The 18845-nt window shown below is 39.8% G+C and overlaps 1 protein-coding gene across 5 annotated transcripts in view; it reads left to right on the forward strand.

The window, feature by feature from the left end:
• Positions 1-18845, forward strand: part of PRKAG2 (protein kinase AMP-activated non-catalytic subunit gamma 2) — a 431449-nt gene that overhangs the window by 395771 nt on the left and 16833 nt on the right. For all 5 annotated transcript variants that reach the window (XM_089673113.1, XM_089673115.1, XM_089673114.1 and 2 more), the window contains 2 exons: positions 15906-16071; positions 17377-17414. In XM_089673113.1, coding sequence (XP_089529239.1) covers positions 15906-16071; positions 17377-17414 — 204 coding nt within the window. The remainder of the gene's footprint in view (positions 1-15905; positions 16072-17376; positions 17415-18845) is intronic.

Below are 18845 nucleotides of genomic sequence, written 5' to 3' on the forward strand. Positions count from 1 at the left end.
ATATAAGTCCCTGAAATAAATTTGGAGGGGTGTCCCAATACTTTTGGCAATGTGGTGTATTTGGCAGGGTGATACCACTAGTCACTACTGAAGCTCTTCTGTGTCTGCTCACTGGATGGGTGAGCTCGTCTTGTGATTGTCCCCTGCTGTAAACTGTCTAATCCCAGTGCCTAAAAACATGGTAGATTGGTAGCATTATGGAATGCAGTAAACATGGATTAGTGCATGGTGCAATATTTTCCCATTCTCAGTCTGATTTCTGCAGTTTACGGAATGTGGAAAGATAGTAAAGATTTCATGCAGTTACAATTGTGGGATTTAAAAATATATTTATGGAATATACAGCTGGACAATAAGCCCTGATGCACACAAGTTAAAAAATGCCAGTTTTATAGGTGATTGACGTGTTTTGTTGTTTTTCTTTCTTTCTGCCTCTAAACACCCCTCCATGGTAATCTTGTGTTATGCGCACACAGGCATTTACAGGAGTTTAGAGGCAGAGAAAAAACATCCTTTACATGCATTATAGGCACTTCAAATGATTTGTCAGTCATAATGCCTAAACACCCCTAAACCTTAGGCGCATTTAGCTCTTGAGTGTTTTTTCATTTGAATGGCCAAAATAAATAATAATCTGACCAATGAAAAAAAAGCCCAAATGACTGACATGCCTAAACACATTTGCAAAAACTCAGCTTAGGCCCGTGTTTTGAAGCTGCTTTTCTCCTGCCAGGAGTGTGCATGATACCTAAAGCTTTTTAAGACTTGTTTAGCAGTATATTCAATTTTTAAAGGCATCCCACAGAATCACATGTAAACTAAGCAGATGCTGTAAAAAAAGCCTCTATACTTCCCTTTCCGGCAACCTGCGTCTTTGATCTTTGCTGCAGGTATTCGGCACTTCCAAGTGTCTGAATACCCACTTCTTCCCCCACAGGCTGAGAAGCCAGTGTACAGTGAGATTTGCATGGAAATGTTGAATACCTGTAGTAGCCAGTAAAAAACAATTTGCTGGACTTTAAAGACACAGGCCACCTGAAAGGTAAACATACTCTTCTTTTACAGGGCATGGTTAGTTTACAAGTGACCCTTGGGATGACTGGGTCCATTTAAGTAAGCCTTGTACTTGGTTGAGCATCCATAATTGCTGACACCCTAGACAATAATGGCATCTATGCTGGATTTGTTTGCACATAGCTCTCAGAAAGCATTGATAGCCCTGGGCTTCAAAACAAAGATCTAAGTATGAACTTCTACCTAGATAACTAGGCATGTGGTAATACAGGCTTTAGGATTGGCTCAGCAGACGTGGCATCTGATGTAACACTCTCTTCTTTTGAAGTGAATGGATTGAAAATAAATATTGATATAATTGCTATTTACTGTGTTTCTAGATGAGTTACATGGTTTAATACTCACGAATATAAATCCATGGAAATAGAATGTGTGAGCAATACATTTTCTTGCCTGTGTCAACTTTTTTTTTTCAGCATTTTTCAATGATCCTGCCTGAAGTTAGGAATACATGCCTAGAACTCAAACATCCAGGTCACACAGGCTATGCCATATGCATGAATGGTGAAACCTCTGCCAATATGCAGCTAAACAAACACCATAATGAAGGCAGTGAGAATAGCTACCTATGTGTGCACATCAGATATTTCTTACTATATAACCTGAAGACTTTTAATGGCAAAAAAGGTTCTCTGTGCACTGTGAACAGACCATTGCAGACCATGCAAGCTAATCAGTGGGCATACCCAGACGCATTGACTGTCGATCAATACATGCACTGCAAACTTGTTATGAATGTAATTGCAGGTACTTTTGGAGTACCCATAACCTAATATTATACAAATATATGGATAGGCTTGTCTGAATTCAGTTCTTTAAAGCAAACCTGCACTTATACTGAAAATTGTAATCTGTAAAGCAGGAATTTACAAATGTATGCACATCCTATCAGTGCAAATTTTGACTACGGTTCCTAAACTTGCCTTCCCTTCAGCCTCTCTACTGGTTAAAAAGGCCACCAATCTTAGTCTTGCCTTAGCCTTGTAGTAGTGTAAGTACAGGTACACTTAAAAGAAAAGTTTGGGAATAAAAAAATCAAAATCTATACTCCCCTAGGTGGATTCCGCATCAGTCCGATGCTGTGTTCATACCCCACCGCTTCTATCACAGAGAACTGCGGCGAAGCCAGCTGCCTATCATACATCCGGTTGGATCCCGACATTAATGTCAGGATATGTTCAGACTCTGTACAGGCTCTGTGATGGGGCTTTAGCCTGCTGTTGGCTGGAAGTGAGTCACAGGAGTGCAGAACAAAGTGCACTTTTGTGATCCCCAGGGGAATTACAGCCAAAAGAGCTTTGGCTCTACTTCTCCTTTTAAAATATGTTTGCATGGTGAACTTTTATAGATCTCTCAAATTTATTTTTTTTCCCTGTGATGGATATTGCTGATAAAAGCTGCAGTATGTGTAGCAGTAGATCTGCCACAACTGTACTCATGTAATTTTATTTTCTTCCAGCAGACAGGTCATTGTTTGTACACATGCCACATGCTTTGTGTTGTGAGCTTGAGACATGCAGCGAAGAATATGAAGAACTTACCCTTTACTCTGTTCCTAGAAAGAAACGCGTGGATGAATTGTGATGTTATTGAATGGGAGTGTTCAAATGTTATGCATTAACATTATTGTACAGTATTGTGTCTTTATTTAAAAGTTACACTTGCTAGTAGAATGTAGACAGTGAAATTATATGATTATAAAGGAATTCTGAGTACGGCAATGCTTCATGAATGGAGCAGTAGAGTATGGGGTAGTGGTATCATTCTCTATTTAAAAATATGTTAAAAAATGAAATAGAAACCAGTCTTTCATGTTCCATTTATAACGGGCCACAAAATTTAGAGAGCTTTTGGATGTGAATGCATGATCCAACCACCCTCTGTGTGGTGGAGAGGAACAAAAATGTGTTTAACTCAGCTTTGCTTATCCAATGAGTTCTTGTGTAAGGAGGGGAAATATAAAGACATTGGCACCCTATAGGGGTAACAATAGCCATTGTAGCAGGTTTGCAACTATTTGAATTGCTAGTTGTGTGCCACCCACAGACATGAGATTTATTGCCTTAACAGAACGAATAACCAGTGCACTGGATAACCATCCTTTGAGGGTTTAATACAATTCTTTGAGTGACTGTTGAAATCAGTTTTTTAGCTCTTTTAGAAGTGTTTTATTAAACTTACTGATTATGCAGCTTAATTTATCTTTTAATCATTGCCAGTGTTCTAGTTTAAGCTAGTGCCACGACCCCTGCCCCAGGTTTCCTGTTACAGGGTGGCTTCTTTTTCTTGCAGCATCCTTTGAAGCCTTCCTTGCATGCAGGGACTAAACTTTGTGCATCAATAGGAACACACAGGTCTATAGCCAAGGAGGGCACAGCTCTCCCCCGCTCCTGCTCCCTTCTCCCATTTCCAAGCTAACAGACTGACTTAAGACTCTACTGTCCACTGTTATCTTTTTCCTGTAAAGACCAGACGTTCAGGGAAGCGGCAGCAATTTTGACAAATCTTTTACAGGGAAATGTTTATTTTGTAATGCTCATTGTGGTAAAACTGAACCACTGAGTGTTTGATACTACTTTAAACCGGTGGTAGTTAATTTTTTATTGGTATAGTTGAAAACTCCTTTTTAAAGTAAACCTGGGAATAGTGAGTAAAAATACCTTTTAGCAAATATTGAAAATGACCTATCCCACCAGACCGGGGTCTGTGCTCAGATGCATGCTATAGAGCCCAGCTAGCAGAGATCTGGTTAGTGGTAGATAAATGGACCAGTGTTGCCATACCCAACATGTGTCACTGACTACACACCCAGTTCTGATTTAGGTCTGAATGGTGGAGAATCTCCACTCAGGGCCACCAGCTCAACAGATATTATTAGTACTGGCCTGGTGGGGGGGGGGGGGGGGCATCAGGCCATTTGTTACCTATTGTGCTAATTTTGCTGGCTTTTTTATTTAGGAACCTTTCACAATTATGTGGATTAATATTACAAATTTGCACTGTTTGTGCCCCACTTATACTGGCACTTTTCAGGAGCAACTATACATTTTGTTCTTCTTTCAGATCACATTCTTGGCTTTTCAGCCCAACAGTTAGCATATTATAGCTCTTTCTCAGCAAGTGTGGTGTTTTTATTTCACAGATAATACACATTTAGAAATTACAGATGAGTAAGATAGCAGCATGCATGCTGTGCTTTCAGGAGGTGACATTGTGTCGGGTAGTCATTGCCGTTATCTCATCACATATTTGGTATGAGCTGGCTGGTTTTATCTCTCAAAAATGGTGATGGAATCAGCAAATGAATCATCTTTCCAGTCCTTATCTTTTATTCAGGATGCTGTTAAAGGGGCATCTTAAATTATTTTCTTTTATCTTCCATTATTAAAGACTAAGTTCACCTTTTTACAAGAAAATAATAAATGCACATCTTTTTGCAGGTAAAAAAAAGTTAATTTTATTTTTTTACACTGCAGTCTGTAAGGCATTGCACCTTTGACTAGTATAACATGGGTGCAATGCCTGGATCCTGCAGACACTCAGCTGTCTGTCTGTACCTCATGCAGGCAGGCAGCTTCTAAATGGCAGGAAGAATCAATGGACTACAAGACCGCTCACCAGCACACTTGCAGTTCATTGAGAACTACAAGCCGTCGACCGCAATGGCTGACGGTACTTGTAGGCATTCATTCACTTAGCCTTTAAGTCATTCCAGTGTGGCTGTGATTAACAGCGGTGGGAGTCAATGGCTCCCATTGCTGTCTATGCCAATGAGGAGAGAGAGTTCCATGGTAGCCGAGACTCCAGTGCACATCACTGGATCTAGAGGGGACTTAGGTGAGTATTAGGGGTGGTTGGGGGGGGGCGGGAATGCTGCACAGAGAAGGTTTTTTATTTTATGCATGAGGGTAAAAAAACCTTGAGTCTTTACAACCTCTTTAAGAGCCTCTTTAACCATTAGCCGCCCGGCCAATGGCCGTTTGGCGGCTTCAGATGTGCCTCTCCGTTCCGGGTACACGCCATTTGGCGTGCTCCCGCACATGCGCCGTTTGCGCTAATGCAGAGCGGCGCAGCAGTGCGATCTGTCACGGGCCGTGCACCTGGGACACGGCCAATGACCGATCCGAGTACCGGCTCCCGTTGCTGGTACCATGTGACCTGCTGTGACCAATCACAGCAGGTCACATGACAGTTGTATACAATGGATGGCTTCATTCATGATGCCATCCATTGTATACTAGTGCCTAGCTGTGAATGGTCACAGCTAATCACATGCACATGTCATGTGATTAGCTGTGACCAAATCACAGCTAAGCACAAAAAAAAAAAAAGCTGAATGAATAGATATCATTCAGGCAAATGCTTGCTTATAGCAAAGTCATTCTTTGCTATAAGCAAATTGTGTAAAAAAAAAAAATACTGATCACTTCCCCAAAGTAATACAATGTTACTATGGTAACATTGTACTACTTTGGTCATAGTAAAATATGAAAAAAAAATCTTAAAAAAAATAAAAAAAAATGTAATAAAAAATTAAATATAATAAAAAAATAAAAAAAAAATATATATATTTTTTTTTTTTTCATACTGTCACCAGTCAGTGTCCCTTTTCACCGCCATGCCAGTTATATGATGACGCTGTACTGCACTGGTGACAGTATGTAAAAAAAAAAAAATAGTGAAAATAATTTTTTTAATTTTTTAATTTTCCGAAAAATTATGACAAAAAAATACAACTTCAAAAAACTCGCAATGCCTCTTATGAAGTACGTCGGACTGTCTACTCTGCAAAAAGGGGTCATTTGGGGATATCTGTACTATTCTGACATTCTTGGACCTCAAGAAATTAGATTGGCCGTCAGTATTTCAGGATTGATCAATATTCAGATCTATACCATAGTTTGTGAACTCTATAACTTTCCTACAAACTAAAAAATACATCCTAATTTGGGTTATTTTCACCAAAAACATGTAGCAGAATACATCTCGGCCTAAATTTATGAAGAACAATTATTTATTTGTAAACTTTTATAACAGAAACAAAGAAAAATGTGTGTTTTTTTTCTAAATTTTTGGTCTTTTTTTGTTAATTTAGCAAAAAATAAAAACCCCAGCGGTGATTAAATACCACCAAAAGAAAGCTCTAGTTGTGTGAAGAAAATGATAAAATTTTAGTTTGGGTACAATGTTGTATGACCGCGCAATTGTCATTCAAAGTGTGAGAGCGCTGAAACCTGAAAAATGGCCTGGGCAGGAAGGTGTAAAATTGCACGGTATTGAAACGGTTAATGTCGATTTCCACTCTAAAGGGAGTCTGCGAGGCTGGCGCTTAGCTGTCACAGCCAAGGATCCCATCAGGTGCTGGAGGTTTCCTCTGCTCAACCACTGGAATCCATGCTACTTCCAAGACCACACCACCTTAAAGCCAATGCAGAGGAAGAGCCTCTTTTTTTGGTGAAGCATAGGTCCTTTGTAAGCAAAGAGAGGCAACACTTCATAGAATTATCAAATACAACAAATCTATAAAGCTATGTCTCCAAAGAGCGGTCAGCAAAAATGACCTCTTGTTGGCAATATATTGTTTGGGCAGTCATCCCCCCCCCCCCCCCCCCAAACTCAGGTGCATACTTCCTTGAACACTAACCTTCGCTCTAACTTGGGGTTTCAGCATTCCACCCAACACATACTAGTTTAGTGCAAATGCTTTGCATTGGATTATGTGGTGAAGTGGATCATATCAAAGCCTAAGTTGTTGCTCAGCTTAAATGAACAAAGGGATATGCAGCTCTGTTATGAATGGCGTGATTTAATTTTTAATCATACAGACATGTAGTTTTCCCAGTCCACTTTTCTTTGAAGGTTAAAGGGTAGTAAGCTCTACTTTTGTGGGGGGGGGGGGGGGGGATTAGAAAATTAAAAACCAATATAGTGATTATAATTGCGACTCAAGTCATTGTTTAATTGAATGTTATTAAAAATGACCTTTCCTTTTCAATCTTCAGTGCTGTAATTTTCTGTAAAATACAATGCAATATGGTTACGTGGATGTGTTCTGTACACAGATGGTGTACAGAACACCCCCCAGATATGTAATTTCCTGCTTGTGTGATTGGTTTACTGATTTTGTCCCAGAAGTCTGCACTAAGGTACAAGTCAGATTTTTGGAATCCCCTGCAACAAAAATGTATTTGTTTGGTGAGATACTCCCAAAGGGAAATCATGTCTAAAGGAATGCAGGCCCCGCCACTATCCCCGGACACAGACAAACAGCTCTTTCTTCAGAATAACAAAAGGTCGGAATCTGTAACAATGTTTGTTAAAATTCTTTCACTGTACATAGATCACCCAGAGGGGAATGTGATTTTTTTTTTTTTAACAAAAGTGGAGGTACTCTTTGATGTCCAAGATTGTTTTGATAGGTTCACTTTAAATGGAAGGAATGTTTCTCATGCAAGGCAAAGCTACAGGTTCACTTTAATAGCATCCTGTTCAGCAGCATATACATTTACTTTGCTCCTCTTCCTTTTTTTTGGCACCCAGCATTGTGACATGGGGACAGAGAAGGGCCTCTGCCATGTGTAGGCACTAGATTGTGACTTACAGCTTACACGGGACTTCCTCTCCCACCTCTGGGTAAATATAAGCTGCTGTTGAGCAGTTATTGGAGTGAACCTGTTCCTTTGCCTTGCCTGGGAAAAATTACAGGTTTGCTTTCAGTTGCTTATACAGCCCTAGCCAAAAGTTTTCAGAATGACACAAATATTAATTTTCACAAAGTCTGCTGCCTCAGTTTTTATGATGGCAATTTGCAAATACTCCAGAATGTTATGAAGCGTGATCAAATGAATTGAAATTAATTGCAAAGTCCCTCTTTGCCATGGAAATGAACTTAATCCCAAAAAAAATGTTTCCACTGCATTTCAGCCCTGCCACAAAAGGACCAGCTGACATCATGTTAGTGATTTTATTGCTATCACATAGGGGACCAATAGTCCCCTATGTGATAGCATATGAGTGACAGGTCCTCTTTGTAGGGGGGAGGGGGTGGGGGCAGTGTGTGCAAGGAGGAGGCAGGAGAGGAGCCGTGTATACAGTGAGGGAGCAGTGTATACAGAGAGGCTCCCTCACTGGCTATCACTATATGTCAGTGCCAGTTTTTAAATGCAATTGCTGGCTTTTTTTTTTTATCTTCACTATAGCTCACAGAATTAGCTGTCACTTTCCCTGAAGGTAAAGGAAACTTTTTGTTTCTTTTATCTTGGGAAATAAACTAAAAGGAAAGTTTTTTTGTTTCTTTTAGTGGCAACTAATTCTCTGAGCTATAGTGAAGAAAAAAAGAGCCGGTAATTACATTTAAAAACCAGCACTGACATATAGTGACGGCCAATAATAGTATACATTGCTCCTCTCCTGCCTTTCTCAGAAGCCCCCCCATATCTGCAGTACACACAGTCTCCTGTATTGGCATCTGTATCGGTTACATTTTTCCTATCGTCAAAATGCAGATAGGGCTATTTTCGGTCGATATGTTTCGGTGGCCGAAATTTCGGTGCATCCCTAGTTAGAATAACAAACTGCAAGCTTTAAAAGGAGGGTGGTGCTTGAAATTATTGTTCTTCCTCTGTTAACCATGGCAACGTGGAGTCATTGCTTTGCACAAAAAATGATTCACAGGCAAGGATATTGCTGCTACTAAGATTGCGCCTAAATCAACCATTTATTGGATCATCAAGAACTTCAAGGAGAGAGGTTCAGTTGTGGTGAAAAAGGATTCAGCAAGCGCCAGGACCGTCTCCTAAAGTGGATGGCAGGTGTGAGTGCATTTGTACACATAGTGAGGCAAAGACTTTTGGAGGATAGCCTGGTGTCAAGAAGGGCAGAAAAGAAGCCACTTCTCTTCAGGTTAAACATCAGGGACAGACTGATATTCTGTAAAAAGGTACAGGGACTGGACTTCTGAGGACTGGGGTAAAGTCATTTTCTCTGAATAATCCCCTTTCCGATTGTTTGGGGCATTTAGAAACCTCTTGTTTCTTGAGAAGGAAAGGTGAGCGCTGTCATCAGTCCTGTGTCATGCAAACAGTAAAGCATCCTGAGACCATTCATGTGTGGGGTTGCTAATCAGCCAAGGGAGAGGGCTCAGTCACAATTTTACCTAGGAACACAGCCGTGAATAAAGAATGGTACAAAAACCCCTCCGAGAGCAACTTCTCCCAAGCATCCAAGAACAGTTTGGTGATGAACAATGCCTTTTCCAGCATGATGGAGCACCTTACCATAAGGCAAAAGTGATAACTAAGTGGCTTGGGGAACAAAACTTTGAAATTTTGGGTCCATGGCCTGGCAACTCCCCAGACCTTTCTCCCATTGAGAACTTGTGGTCAATCCTCAAGAGGCAGTTGAACAAAATTCCCCCCACAAATTCTATCAAACTCTAAACATTGATTATGCAAAAATGGGCTGCTATCAGTCAGGATGTGGCCCAGACGTTTAACAGCATGCCAGGGCAAATGGCAGAGGTCGTGAAAAAGAAGGGTCAACATTGCAAATATTGACTCTTTGCATAAACTTAATGTAATTGTCCTTAAAAGCCTTTGACACTTATGAAATGCTTGTAATTATACTTCAGTTTAGCATAGTAACATCTGACGAAAAAATCTAAAAACACTGAAACAGCAGACTTTGTAAAAATGTATACTTGTTTCAATCTCAAAACTTTTGGCCAGGGCTGTAGATGTCTGATTACAGTTTGACAGGCAGGCATGATCTAACCACTGATAGATGATTCCATTAAAATGTATGTTTGGTTTGGCAGAATGTGCATGTTTAGGTCTGTGGAGAAAGCAGCAAGTGCAATGTTTAGAAACCTCAGGTACCAGCTTATCTCATGGAAAGCAATAACAACTGGTCAGGAAGATTTCAACTTGAGGTGATTGATTCTTATCCAGATAAGGGGGACAGCCAAGGGAACACTGCAGAGGTCCATACACATGGGCTTCACCTGATGCAGCTGGTTATGGCTGAATCAAGCAATAATCCTATCTTATGTCTCTAGGAACCTTTTGGGTGTTAATTCAAAAATCACCAATGTATCATGTGCTGAGTCTTTCTATATATTGCCATGCTTTTTTTTTTGCATGCAAATTGTATTCAGGTGTTGTGTTGTGTCTGATCCATAGGTTTGCACATGGGAAAGTGAGTTTGTGCTCTAATGTCACACAGCCATAATGAGTCTTTTTAGACTTTTGGCATATCTGCTATTGGAATATAATCTGTTTTACATGCATGACATGGGGAACATATACTACTGCATGAGTTCAAACCAATTTCCTTACTGCACCTACTTTCCCTACTGTCTGCATACTGCCACCCCATGGTGAAAAACCAGTTTACAGTGGTCACACATGGAGAAGAATGGGGATTGCAATTTCTGCATTAAATATTTATCATTTATGCTGGTAGAATTATAGTGTATATTAATGTCCTCTCTGTTTTATAAAGCAAATAAAACTTGATGAAATTTGCAATTAAAATTTAGAAATGTATCTTCCACAAGAAGGTAATTGTTATTCTTATTCATGTGTTTCCTCCTACCCTTTGCTACTGAAAACTAACATTTGCCAAAGAAAAGGAACAATAGTTTTTGTTCCAAGAAATGTATCTATCTTTATCTATCTGATCTACCTACAGACCAGTAGGGTGGTTTAGGAGTGATTTGATGGCTCCTCCTCTTCTGGATACCAGGTTCCTGAACTGAAGCCTGTAATCCTCTTTTAAGGAAATTTCAAACTGAGCTGTTATAGTTGTGCATGGCCTTTTCCCTTCTCACCATCTGTGCTTCTCACCATCTATTGGTCAGCAAGCAAAGTGGGGCCTGGAAGACTGGAAAGTGGAAAAGGTGGAGACACACAGGGACCACAAAAGCTCTGGTTGCAGTTTATAGAGCACTCCAGGATTTCAGGCTGCCAGGTGTACTGCAAAGTAGATGGAAGCACATGCAAATACAGGAGGTGTCTGGTATCCAGAAGAAGAGCCACCTTACCATACAGATACACCAGACTGCAGGAGAAAAAATAAAAAGTCTTTGAATCTGTCTAAAAAGTTTTGTAAAAAATGTAATTTAGATTTCTATCTCTACAAAAGAATTGGCAGATCTTGGGTCTCACATGACATCATATGAAAGACCTTTGTTACTGGCCAGCATAAGTCCTTTGCACACTTCTGTTTTACGTGTATAACAAAAAGGGAAATGTTTCCAGGTTACACTTGCAAACAAAAAAATATACTGTGACCTGGAGGAGAATGGACCTATTTGGGTTGATTTACTAAAGAAGTAGAGCTTGGTCACTTTTGTATAGTGAATATTTACTTTGTGAATGAAATAAAGCCACATGACAAGTCACTTTAACTAGAATACCCTATCATGTGCATAAACATTTTAAAATAAAAAAAAAACATCAAAAGCTGAAAGTGAAAATTAATATTTTAAGCATACAATACAGGACACAAGCAGAGTACTCATACACCATAGATTATAGGCATGTACCTTCTGCTGATTGGACACACCCCCTGGGCCTCTCCCCTATAACCCTTCCCCCACACCGTGAGTCCACAATTTGGTGCTAGTGTCTCAAGGTGATGGACCCTTAGTTTGACTAGGTAATTGTTTGGTTTTTCTTGATCATTTTATCTTCCAATTCGTCAATCAAGCCCTCACGGTTTTCTAATGCTAGCATAGAGATGGTGTATCCAGATCGGTGCAACCTTGGGAATTATACCCAGACCCCTGCGCTTTTGGGAAGGCCTGTAATGTTGCTTTGGCACCGAATCTCATAAGCGCTCATTTTGGCACTTGTAATGCATTGAGTTAGTCGCAGGGTGCTGTACAGATCCAAGGCTATGGAACTCTGTTCCTGAGGACCCACCATGACTGTAACCAGAAGTCTATTTACAGCCCAGCATCATGCACAAGTAAGACAGGGTTACCCTGCATCTTTTACTGTTACTGTAGAAACAGGGATATGTTTAGAATATATTCAGCTCGCAGTGTTAGCCTTTTAAAGTTAATTTAACCCTTAAGAGCACTGTGTGGTTGCATCACACCACTAGTCACACATTTTATTGCCACTTCTTCCACTTAGAGCCCTTAAGGATAAGGATTCGTTGCAGGATGGTCTACACCGGGGTTGCTGCGTTCTCCTTACGAACATGATTACCCTACACTTCACATCCTGTTCCGTGTGTACGCCAAAGAGGGATGCTTTCATTTGTACCTGTTGCAGAGACCAGGTGAAAGGGAGTCAATGCAAAATTGCAGATGAACATTCGCTCTCCTGAAGGCCGCACAAAACTTGACCACAGAGTGACTTTGCGTTCCTTGCATCAGAACAAGAACTGGCTTTAACACCGATCTCCGAAACCAATTCTTACTTTATTTCACCTATGTCACCTTTCCTCGGACAGATTATGTCCTTATAGCAGTCATTTTCATCTAGGGCCCAAAAATGCCACATCTCCTCTTCTCCTTATCCGAACTCTATCAAGTGAAAGTGTGCAAAGAAGTGGACTATTCCTGTAGATGATCCTGCTATCTCTGTCCTAAATAAACTTCTCACTGTTCCTATTTAAGATGCCCCATCTTCAAAAATTCTGCAGACAGAAATTCTGAAACGCTCCCAAAGGCTCTTTAATCATGTAAACCCTGCAACCAGCTCTTGCTGCAATTTCAGTATGTTAAACTGCAGCTAACTGGGCTAGGAATATGAACAACCAACATGATCCTGTATTTCAGGATCATGCTGTTACAGATGAATTCTAGCATATGCTTTCTACTCTGCTTCTCTGTGTGGATGCCATAGAATATGTTAGGAGAAACCTTTCCACAATAGCTCCAATCTTACATGCACATAATCGTATGGCTAAAAGCTAGGACAGATCTTCAACAAACCCTCTTGTGGACTTGGGGAAAATGCAGACTCCCTCTCTAAACTTACCTATGCTTTTGTCCAGCCAAGCAAGGATTTCTCCATCTTGATGGATTACCACCCCAGCCCTAACAGCGGGGAAGTCCTTCCTTCCCGATCTCGATCACAACTGATGAAAGTCTCTCAGACTGGGGAGGAGTGTTCCAATCCCTAACAATCCAAGGAACTTGATCACTGAAGGAAAACAAGTCCCCCATCAACATCTTGGAGCTCAGAGCAGTCAGACTGGCCCTACAACACTGAAAAAAAAGGCTCCCAATCAGGTACAGTCAGACAGTGCTCAGTCAACCATTAAGGGGCACCATGAGTCTGGATGGCTGAAGGAACCAAACCAGATCATCTCTTGGACAGAAACTCACTGTCCAGTGATTTTCTGCAGTACAGGGAGTGGACAACTAGAAAGAGATTATCTTAGCTGCCAGTGTCTTCAGTCTGATAAGCCAAAAATGTGTGATTTCAGATGTGGATATTTTATCCTCCAGATTAAACAGCAAACTGCTTCTGTTTGTTACCAGAAACAGGGATCCTCCAGCTCTAGCCTCAGATGCCTTGATAATTCCCTGGTCTCAGTTCAGGTTAATTTACACCTTCTCTCCAGTGTGAATCCTACTTAGTCTACCCAAGAAAAGAGTGTAAGAAAGGAAAATGGTGATTCTAATTAGATATGTGCAGAACAAAAACATTTTGTTTCATTTAAGATTGATTCATTAAGTTACTAATTTTGTTTCAAATTTTTTTAAATGGATTTGAAGTATTTGAATAAAAAATATTCAATCCGAATTTATTGTGAATAATAGCTGGTTCTGTTCTATTCAAATGTTGGAAGAAGTCTATATTATTTCTATTTTATCTTATTCTAATCAATAAAAATTTTTCTTTTCTATTTTATCCTATTATTATCTTGATTCAAATAGAATATATTCATCTTCTGAAATTTGAAGTTCAGAAAACTCCTATATTCTTTCTATTTTATTCTATTCTAGTGTAATCTGTTCTATTTTTTCTCTATTCTATTTTCTATTCTTTTCTATTCCTTTGTTTTCTATTCAATTTTTTTTTTTTTTCTATTCTGTTTTATTCTATTCTTTTCAAATTTCAGAAGACTGCTATATTCTAATACACAGTCTTTAATCAGCAATATCTTTTACATTTTCAGATTTTTTTTTTTTACTTTTCAAATTTGATTTTGTTTTCAAATTTGATTCAAGTCTCTTTTCGTTATTTCGGATTTGTTTAAATTAGTTACTGTTGGAGTTTGGTATTTCGGATACATCCGAATCTCCAAATAACAAAAATTTCATACAAATGTTGATTCGGAATGAAATGAACAGCACATGTCCAATTCTAATTGCACCAAGCTAGACCAGAAGAACTTGCTTACACACACAGACTTCTAGGAAACAACCTCTGGCCTCTTCTCATTAGACCAGAACTGCTATCTCAAAGCTCACTATGCCATTTTGTTTTTCAGTCTCTGGCTTTAACAGCATGGCTGTTGAAACCCAGGTATTAAAGGATAGAGGGGGTTTCTGAGTCTGTGATTCCTGGACATTATTGCACCTGAAAATCATTTTTTGCCTAAATGAAAACTGGCATTTCAGTGCCAGAGATTACTCTGTACCTCATATTCTGCTTTCCTATGAACATGTTATGAGCAGAAATTGGCCTCAAGTACTCTTAAGTCAACTTTCAGCTTTATCCATTCTTTTTTCAAAGGCCTGTGAGTTCACTCTCCCTTTTTAGAAACCTTTCTTTGAGGTGTATTTCATATTAAGCCCCTCCTGCAGTACCCTGTGCTTCCTTGGGATCTCAGCTTGTTTTTTTCTGCCCTGCAGAAACCACTATTTGAACATATTGGGGATATCCCCTCATGCAAAGAATAATTTTTTTTTTTTGGGCCAAGATCTGTTTCTGTTCTCTGCATTCCACCTTAGTGAGGACATTGTCCTTCCATCCTTATGCCTAGCCCTTAAGCATCCAAAGGAAATATCTACATTTCCTGGATATAGTCAGAGCTATTTGAGTATACCTCAAAGTTACTGCACCAATCAGACTGACTGATTCCCAGTTTGTCTTGTTCTCAGAACCTCGCAAAGGACAACCTGCGTCAAAGTACATGAAGCAATATCAAAGTGAAAAATACTGCTGTGCTTATACGCATCAAATCAGTGGGAGTTTCCTCTGCATTTCAGCACCAAGGCTCTGTAGCCCAGTTGTGTAAGGCTGGTCTTCTGTTCATACTTTTTAAACGTTTTTGCGGGTGGACATCCAGTCTACTGTTGATGTAGCTTTTGGCTGCAAGGTTCTTACAGCTGTCTGAGGTTGGGTCTTCTGACCCTTGTTGGATCTAATGGTACAGATCGGCCTCATTGTTGCTCAGCCTTCTTATTCAGTGTTTTGGGATGTCCCATGGTGTATGAATACTCTGTATGTGTTATGTCTTGTACTTTATGATTAAGATAAGAGGAATTTTGACTTCCTTGTAAACTCCATATCTAGGAATACAGGACACCAGCTACCCTCCTTTACATTCCTTGGTTAAAGCTCCATTGCTTGCTAAAAAATTCTCTCAAGGACTCAACGGAGTGGGGTAGGATTATAGGGTAGGCACCCAGGGGTGTGTCCTCTAAAGGTGTGCCAGTGTCCAGTCACCTGAAGGTACATGCCTATAATTCATGGTGTATGAATACTGTATTGTACTCCATAAGTCAAGTCAAAATTCCTCTTTTTGCAAAGTGAACATGAACTACGTCTTTAGTAAAGCAACCCCTTAGCCTTTGTTTTCTGTATTTAAGACAACGTATTATCCATAACAGAAAAATATATAATGTCTCTTTCTCATTTCAGGTGTCCGAAATGCCAAAGCCTGCCTTCATGAAGCAAAACTTAGAGGAGCTTGGGATAGGAACATACCACAACATTGCCTTCATACATCCCCATACTCCCATCATCAAAGCTTTGAATATATTTGTAGAAAGACGAGTTTCTGCTTTACCAGTTGTGGATGAGTCGGGTAAGATGCTAAAAGTCATTTTTAACTACTCACATACATCAAATTGTGGTCAGACACGCAGCCTGTATCCCACCACTGAGAGATCTCGCCACGAAAAGATTAGCTCATAATGTACGATGAGATCTGCTAAGTTTAGCCTGTTTATGCCCTTGGGGTAGAGTGAAAAATACTTCCTCTCTGCTGGATTAAAATATATCCAAACACAAAAACTGTTTTGTTTTTTGGGGGGTTTTTTTGTGATTACTAACTAGCATCATCTGCAAAAAAAATTTAATTTTTGGTGAGATACTCGAAAAGGGAAATCAGTTCTAAAGAGAAGAAGACCCTGCAGTTTTCCTCATTTGAGCTTTGCAGTTGCAGCAGCTGATTGATAATTATGAAGTCACTCCCATACAGATTCACTCTGCACATGGACACAGACAAACAAACAGCTACTTCTTCAGAATAACAAGCGGTAGGAATCTGCAACACAGTTTATTAAAATCCTTGCAATGTGCATAGATGACCCAGAAGTTTTTTTGTTTTTTAAAAAAAAGTGGAGTTACTCTTTTTAAATGAGAACCTTTTCAATAGCCATGGAGGTACCCGTACATTAGACTTGCATACAGTCAAGTCACAATAGAATATATAGATAATAATAGTGTAATGTCTCCTTCTCCAACCATCCTTGGACTATGTGGTAAGTTGGGATTGAGACCATGGACCCACATTTTGTCAAATCCCTGAGAACAGTCCCTCTTAGTACAAGTTGGGAAGGGGGGAGGGTAGTACTTCCAGGAGAGTAAAATTTTTTTTGGCATAAAAATGTAATGCTCTCATTAGTTTCTTGGGATATGAGGAAAATTGAACCTCTTCTGCCAGACCCAGAAGACATATTTGGGGCATCAGAGGTTAGGTAGGCCCAACGCTGTTTCAATTAAACGGAATGATTACATGCGGGACAGCACTGCAGCGCATAGAAGCAATTGGTTTTCTAACCATAGGCTCCGTTCAGTCAGATTTTAACATGTATGGGGTCAATTCACAATAAGATATCTGGGTCATGTTACACATTTAATCCAAATGTCTCATGCAAAAACACATGTTCAATACAGCAAAATGAAAAATGTCTCGGTATTTAGCATGCCTTTTTTTTGTGAATTGCACTTTCATGCGTTAAACACAGCATAAGTTATTTTAACGCAAAAATTATTGTGATATTTAACTCTGCGTGAATTGACCCCATGGCTTCTGTTAGAGAAGATACAGTGAAAATGATCATTGAATGTATGTAAATAATGTTTTTGGTTTTTTTTTCCATTTTAGGGAAAGTTGTAGATATCTATTCCAAGTTTGATGTTATTGTAAGTATTGTTTCACATTTATCTTTTCCATGCCTTTAAAAATACTATTGACTTGAGTCCTCCTACTGTAGTGAATCAGTGGGACTTAGACGATGTTAATGAGTTTTGTGGTGTTGATGATTATGTCCGTGTGTGTTCTTTGAAATTGGAATTGGAAGTATTTAAAGGCCTCATGCACACTGGGCGTTCAGTCCCTATGGGTACAGTTCTGGTGTTTTTGTGCACTGGTTCAGCGTCCAGCATGCAAGAATTTTGGTATGCTTTCAGAAAATGCATCAAAACTGTCTGATGCAATAGAAGTCTATAGCAATGCGCAGGTAACCTGCGGGTACATTGCAATACACCCGCAGTGGGGAGAAACTGCACCGCATCAGTGTGAAAGTGCCATAAATGTTTGTCCATTTCTGGAATTGAAATGTGGAGTGTGAGCAAATAAGGCAGTGTGTGGAGAACAAGCCTTGAGGCAGCAGAAAATTAAGGGAATGCAGTCTTGTATGTGTACTATTAACATGTCTCTGTTCCATCATATTTACCCTACCCTACAGTCCTATAGTTGTAGAAAGCTGTATCAGGACCCAAAGCTCTGACATGACAAGTTATAATCCTATACCCACAGCTGATCCAGAGGAAGGCAAAATACAACCCAGCAAAGTATGATAGAATTTCTTTCCTGATCCCCCGAGAGGCAATCAGATATTCACTGGATCAACTTTACCTATAAATGTTAGTATCCAGCTATATCATGTGTATCTATGAAAGAATCCAGACCTTTTTTAAAGCAATCTACTGAGCTGGCCAGAACCAACTCTTGAGGGAGTCTATTTCACATTTTCACAGCTCTTACTGTGAAGAAACCTTTCCATATTTGGAGATTAAATCTCTATTCCTCCAGATGTAAAGAGTGCCCCCTTGTCCTTTGTGATGACCTCAGGGTGAATAACCCTACACCGAGTTCACTATATTAGCCACTGATGTATTTATACATGTTGATCATATCCCCCCTTAATCTCCTCTTCTCAAGAGAGAATAAACTCATTTCCTTTATTCTTTCCCCATAGCCGGGCTCCTCCAAGCCTCTTATCAGTTTGGTTGCCTTTCTCTGAACTGTCTCCAGTTCCCCAATGTTCTTTTGTGAATTGGTGCCCAAAACTGAACTGCATATTCCAGATGAGGTCTTACTAATGATTTGTACCGGGGTAATATGATATTTCTCTCTCTGGAGTCTAGACCTCTTTTAATACAAGAGAGGATTTTGCTCACTTTAGAATCCGTAGCTTGGCATTGCATGCCATTATTAAGCTTGTGATCTACCAGAACCCCCAGATCCTTCTCCACCATTGATTCCCCCAGTTGTACTCCCCCTAGTATGTATGATGCATGCATATTCTGACCCCAAGTGCATAACTTTACATTTATCAACCCAGTTGCCCA

Source organism: Staurois parvus, unplaced genomic scaffold (genome assembly GCF_062004578.1).
Source record: "Staurois parvus isolate SC_StPar_1 unplaced genomic scaffold, SC_StPar_1.0 ptg000136l, whole genome shotgun sequence".
Lineage (NCBI taxonomy): Eukaryota > Metazoa > Chordata > Amphibia > Anura > Ranidae > Staurois > Staurois parvus.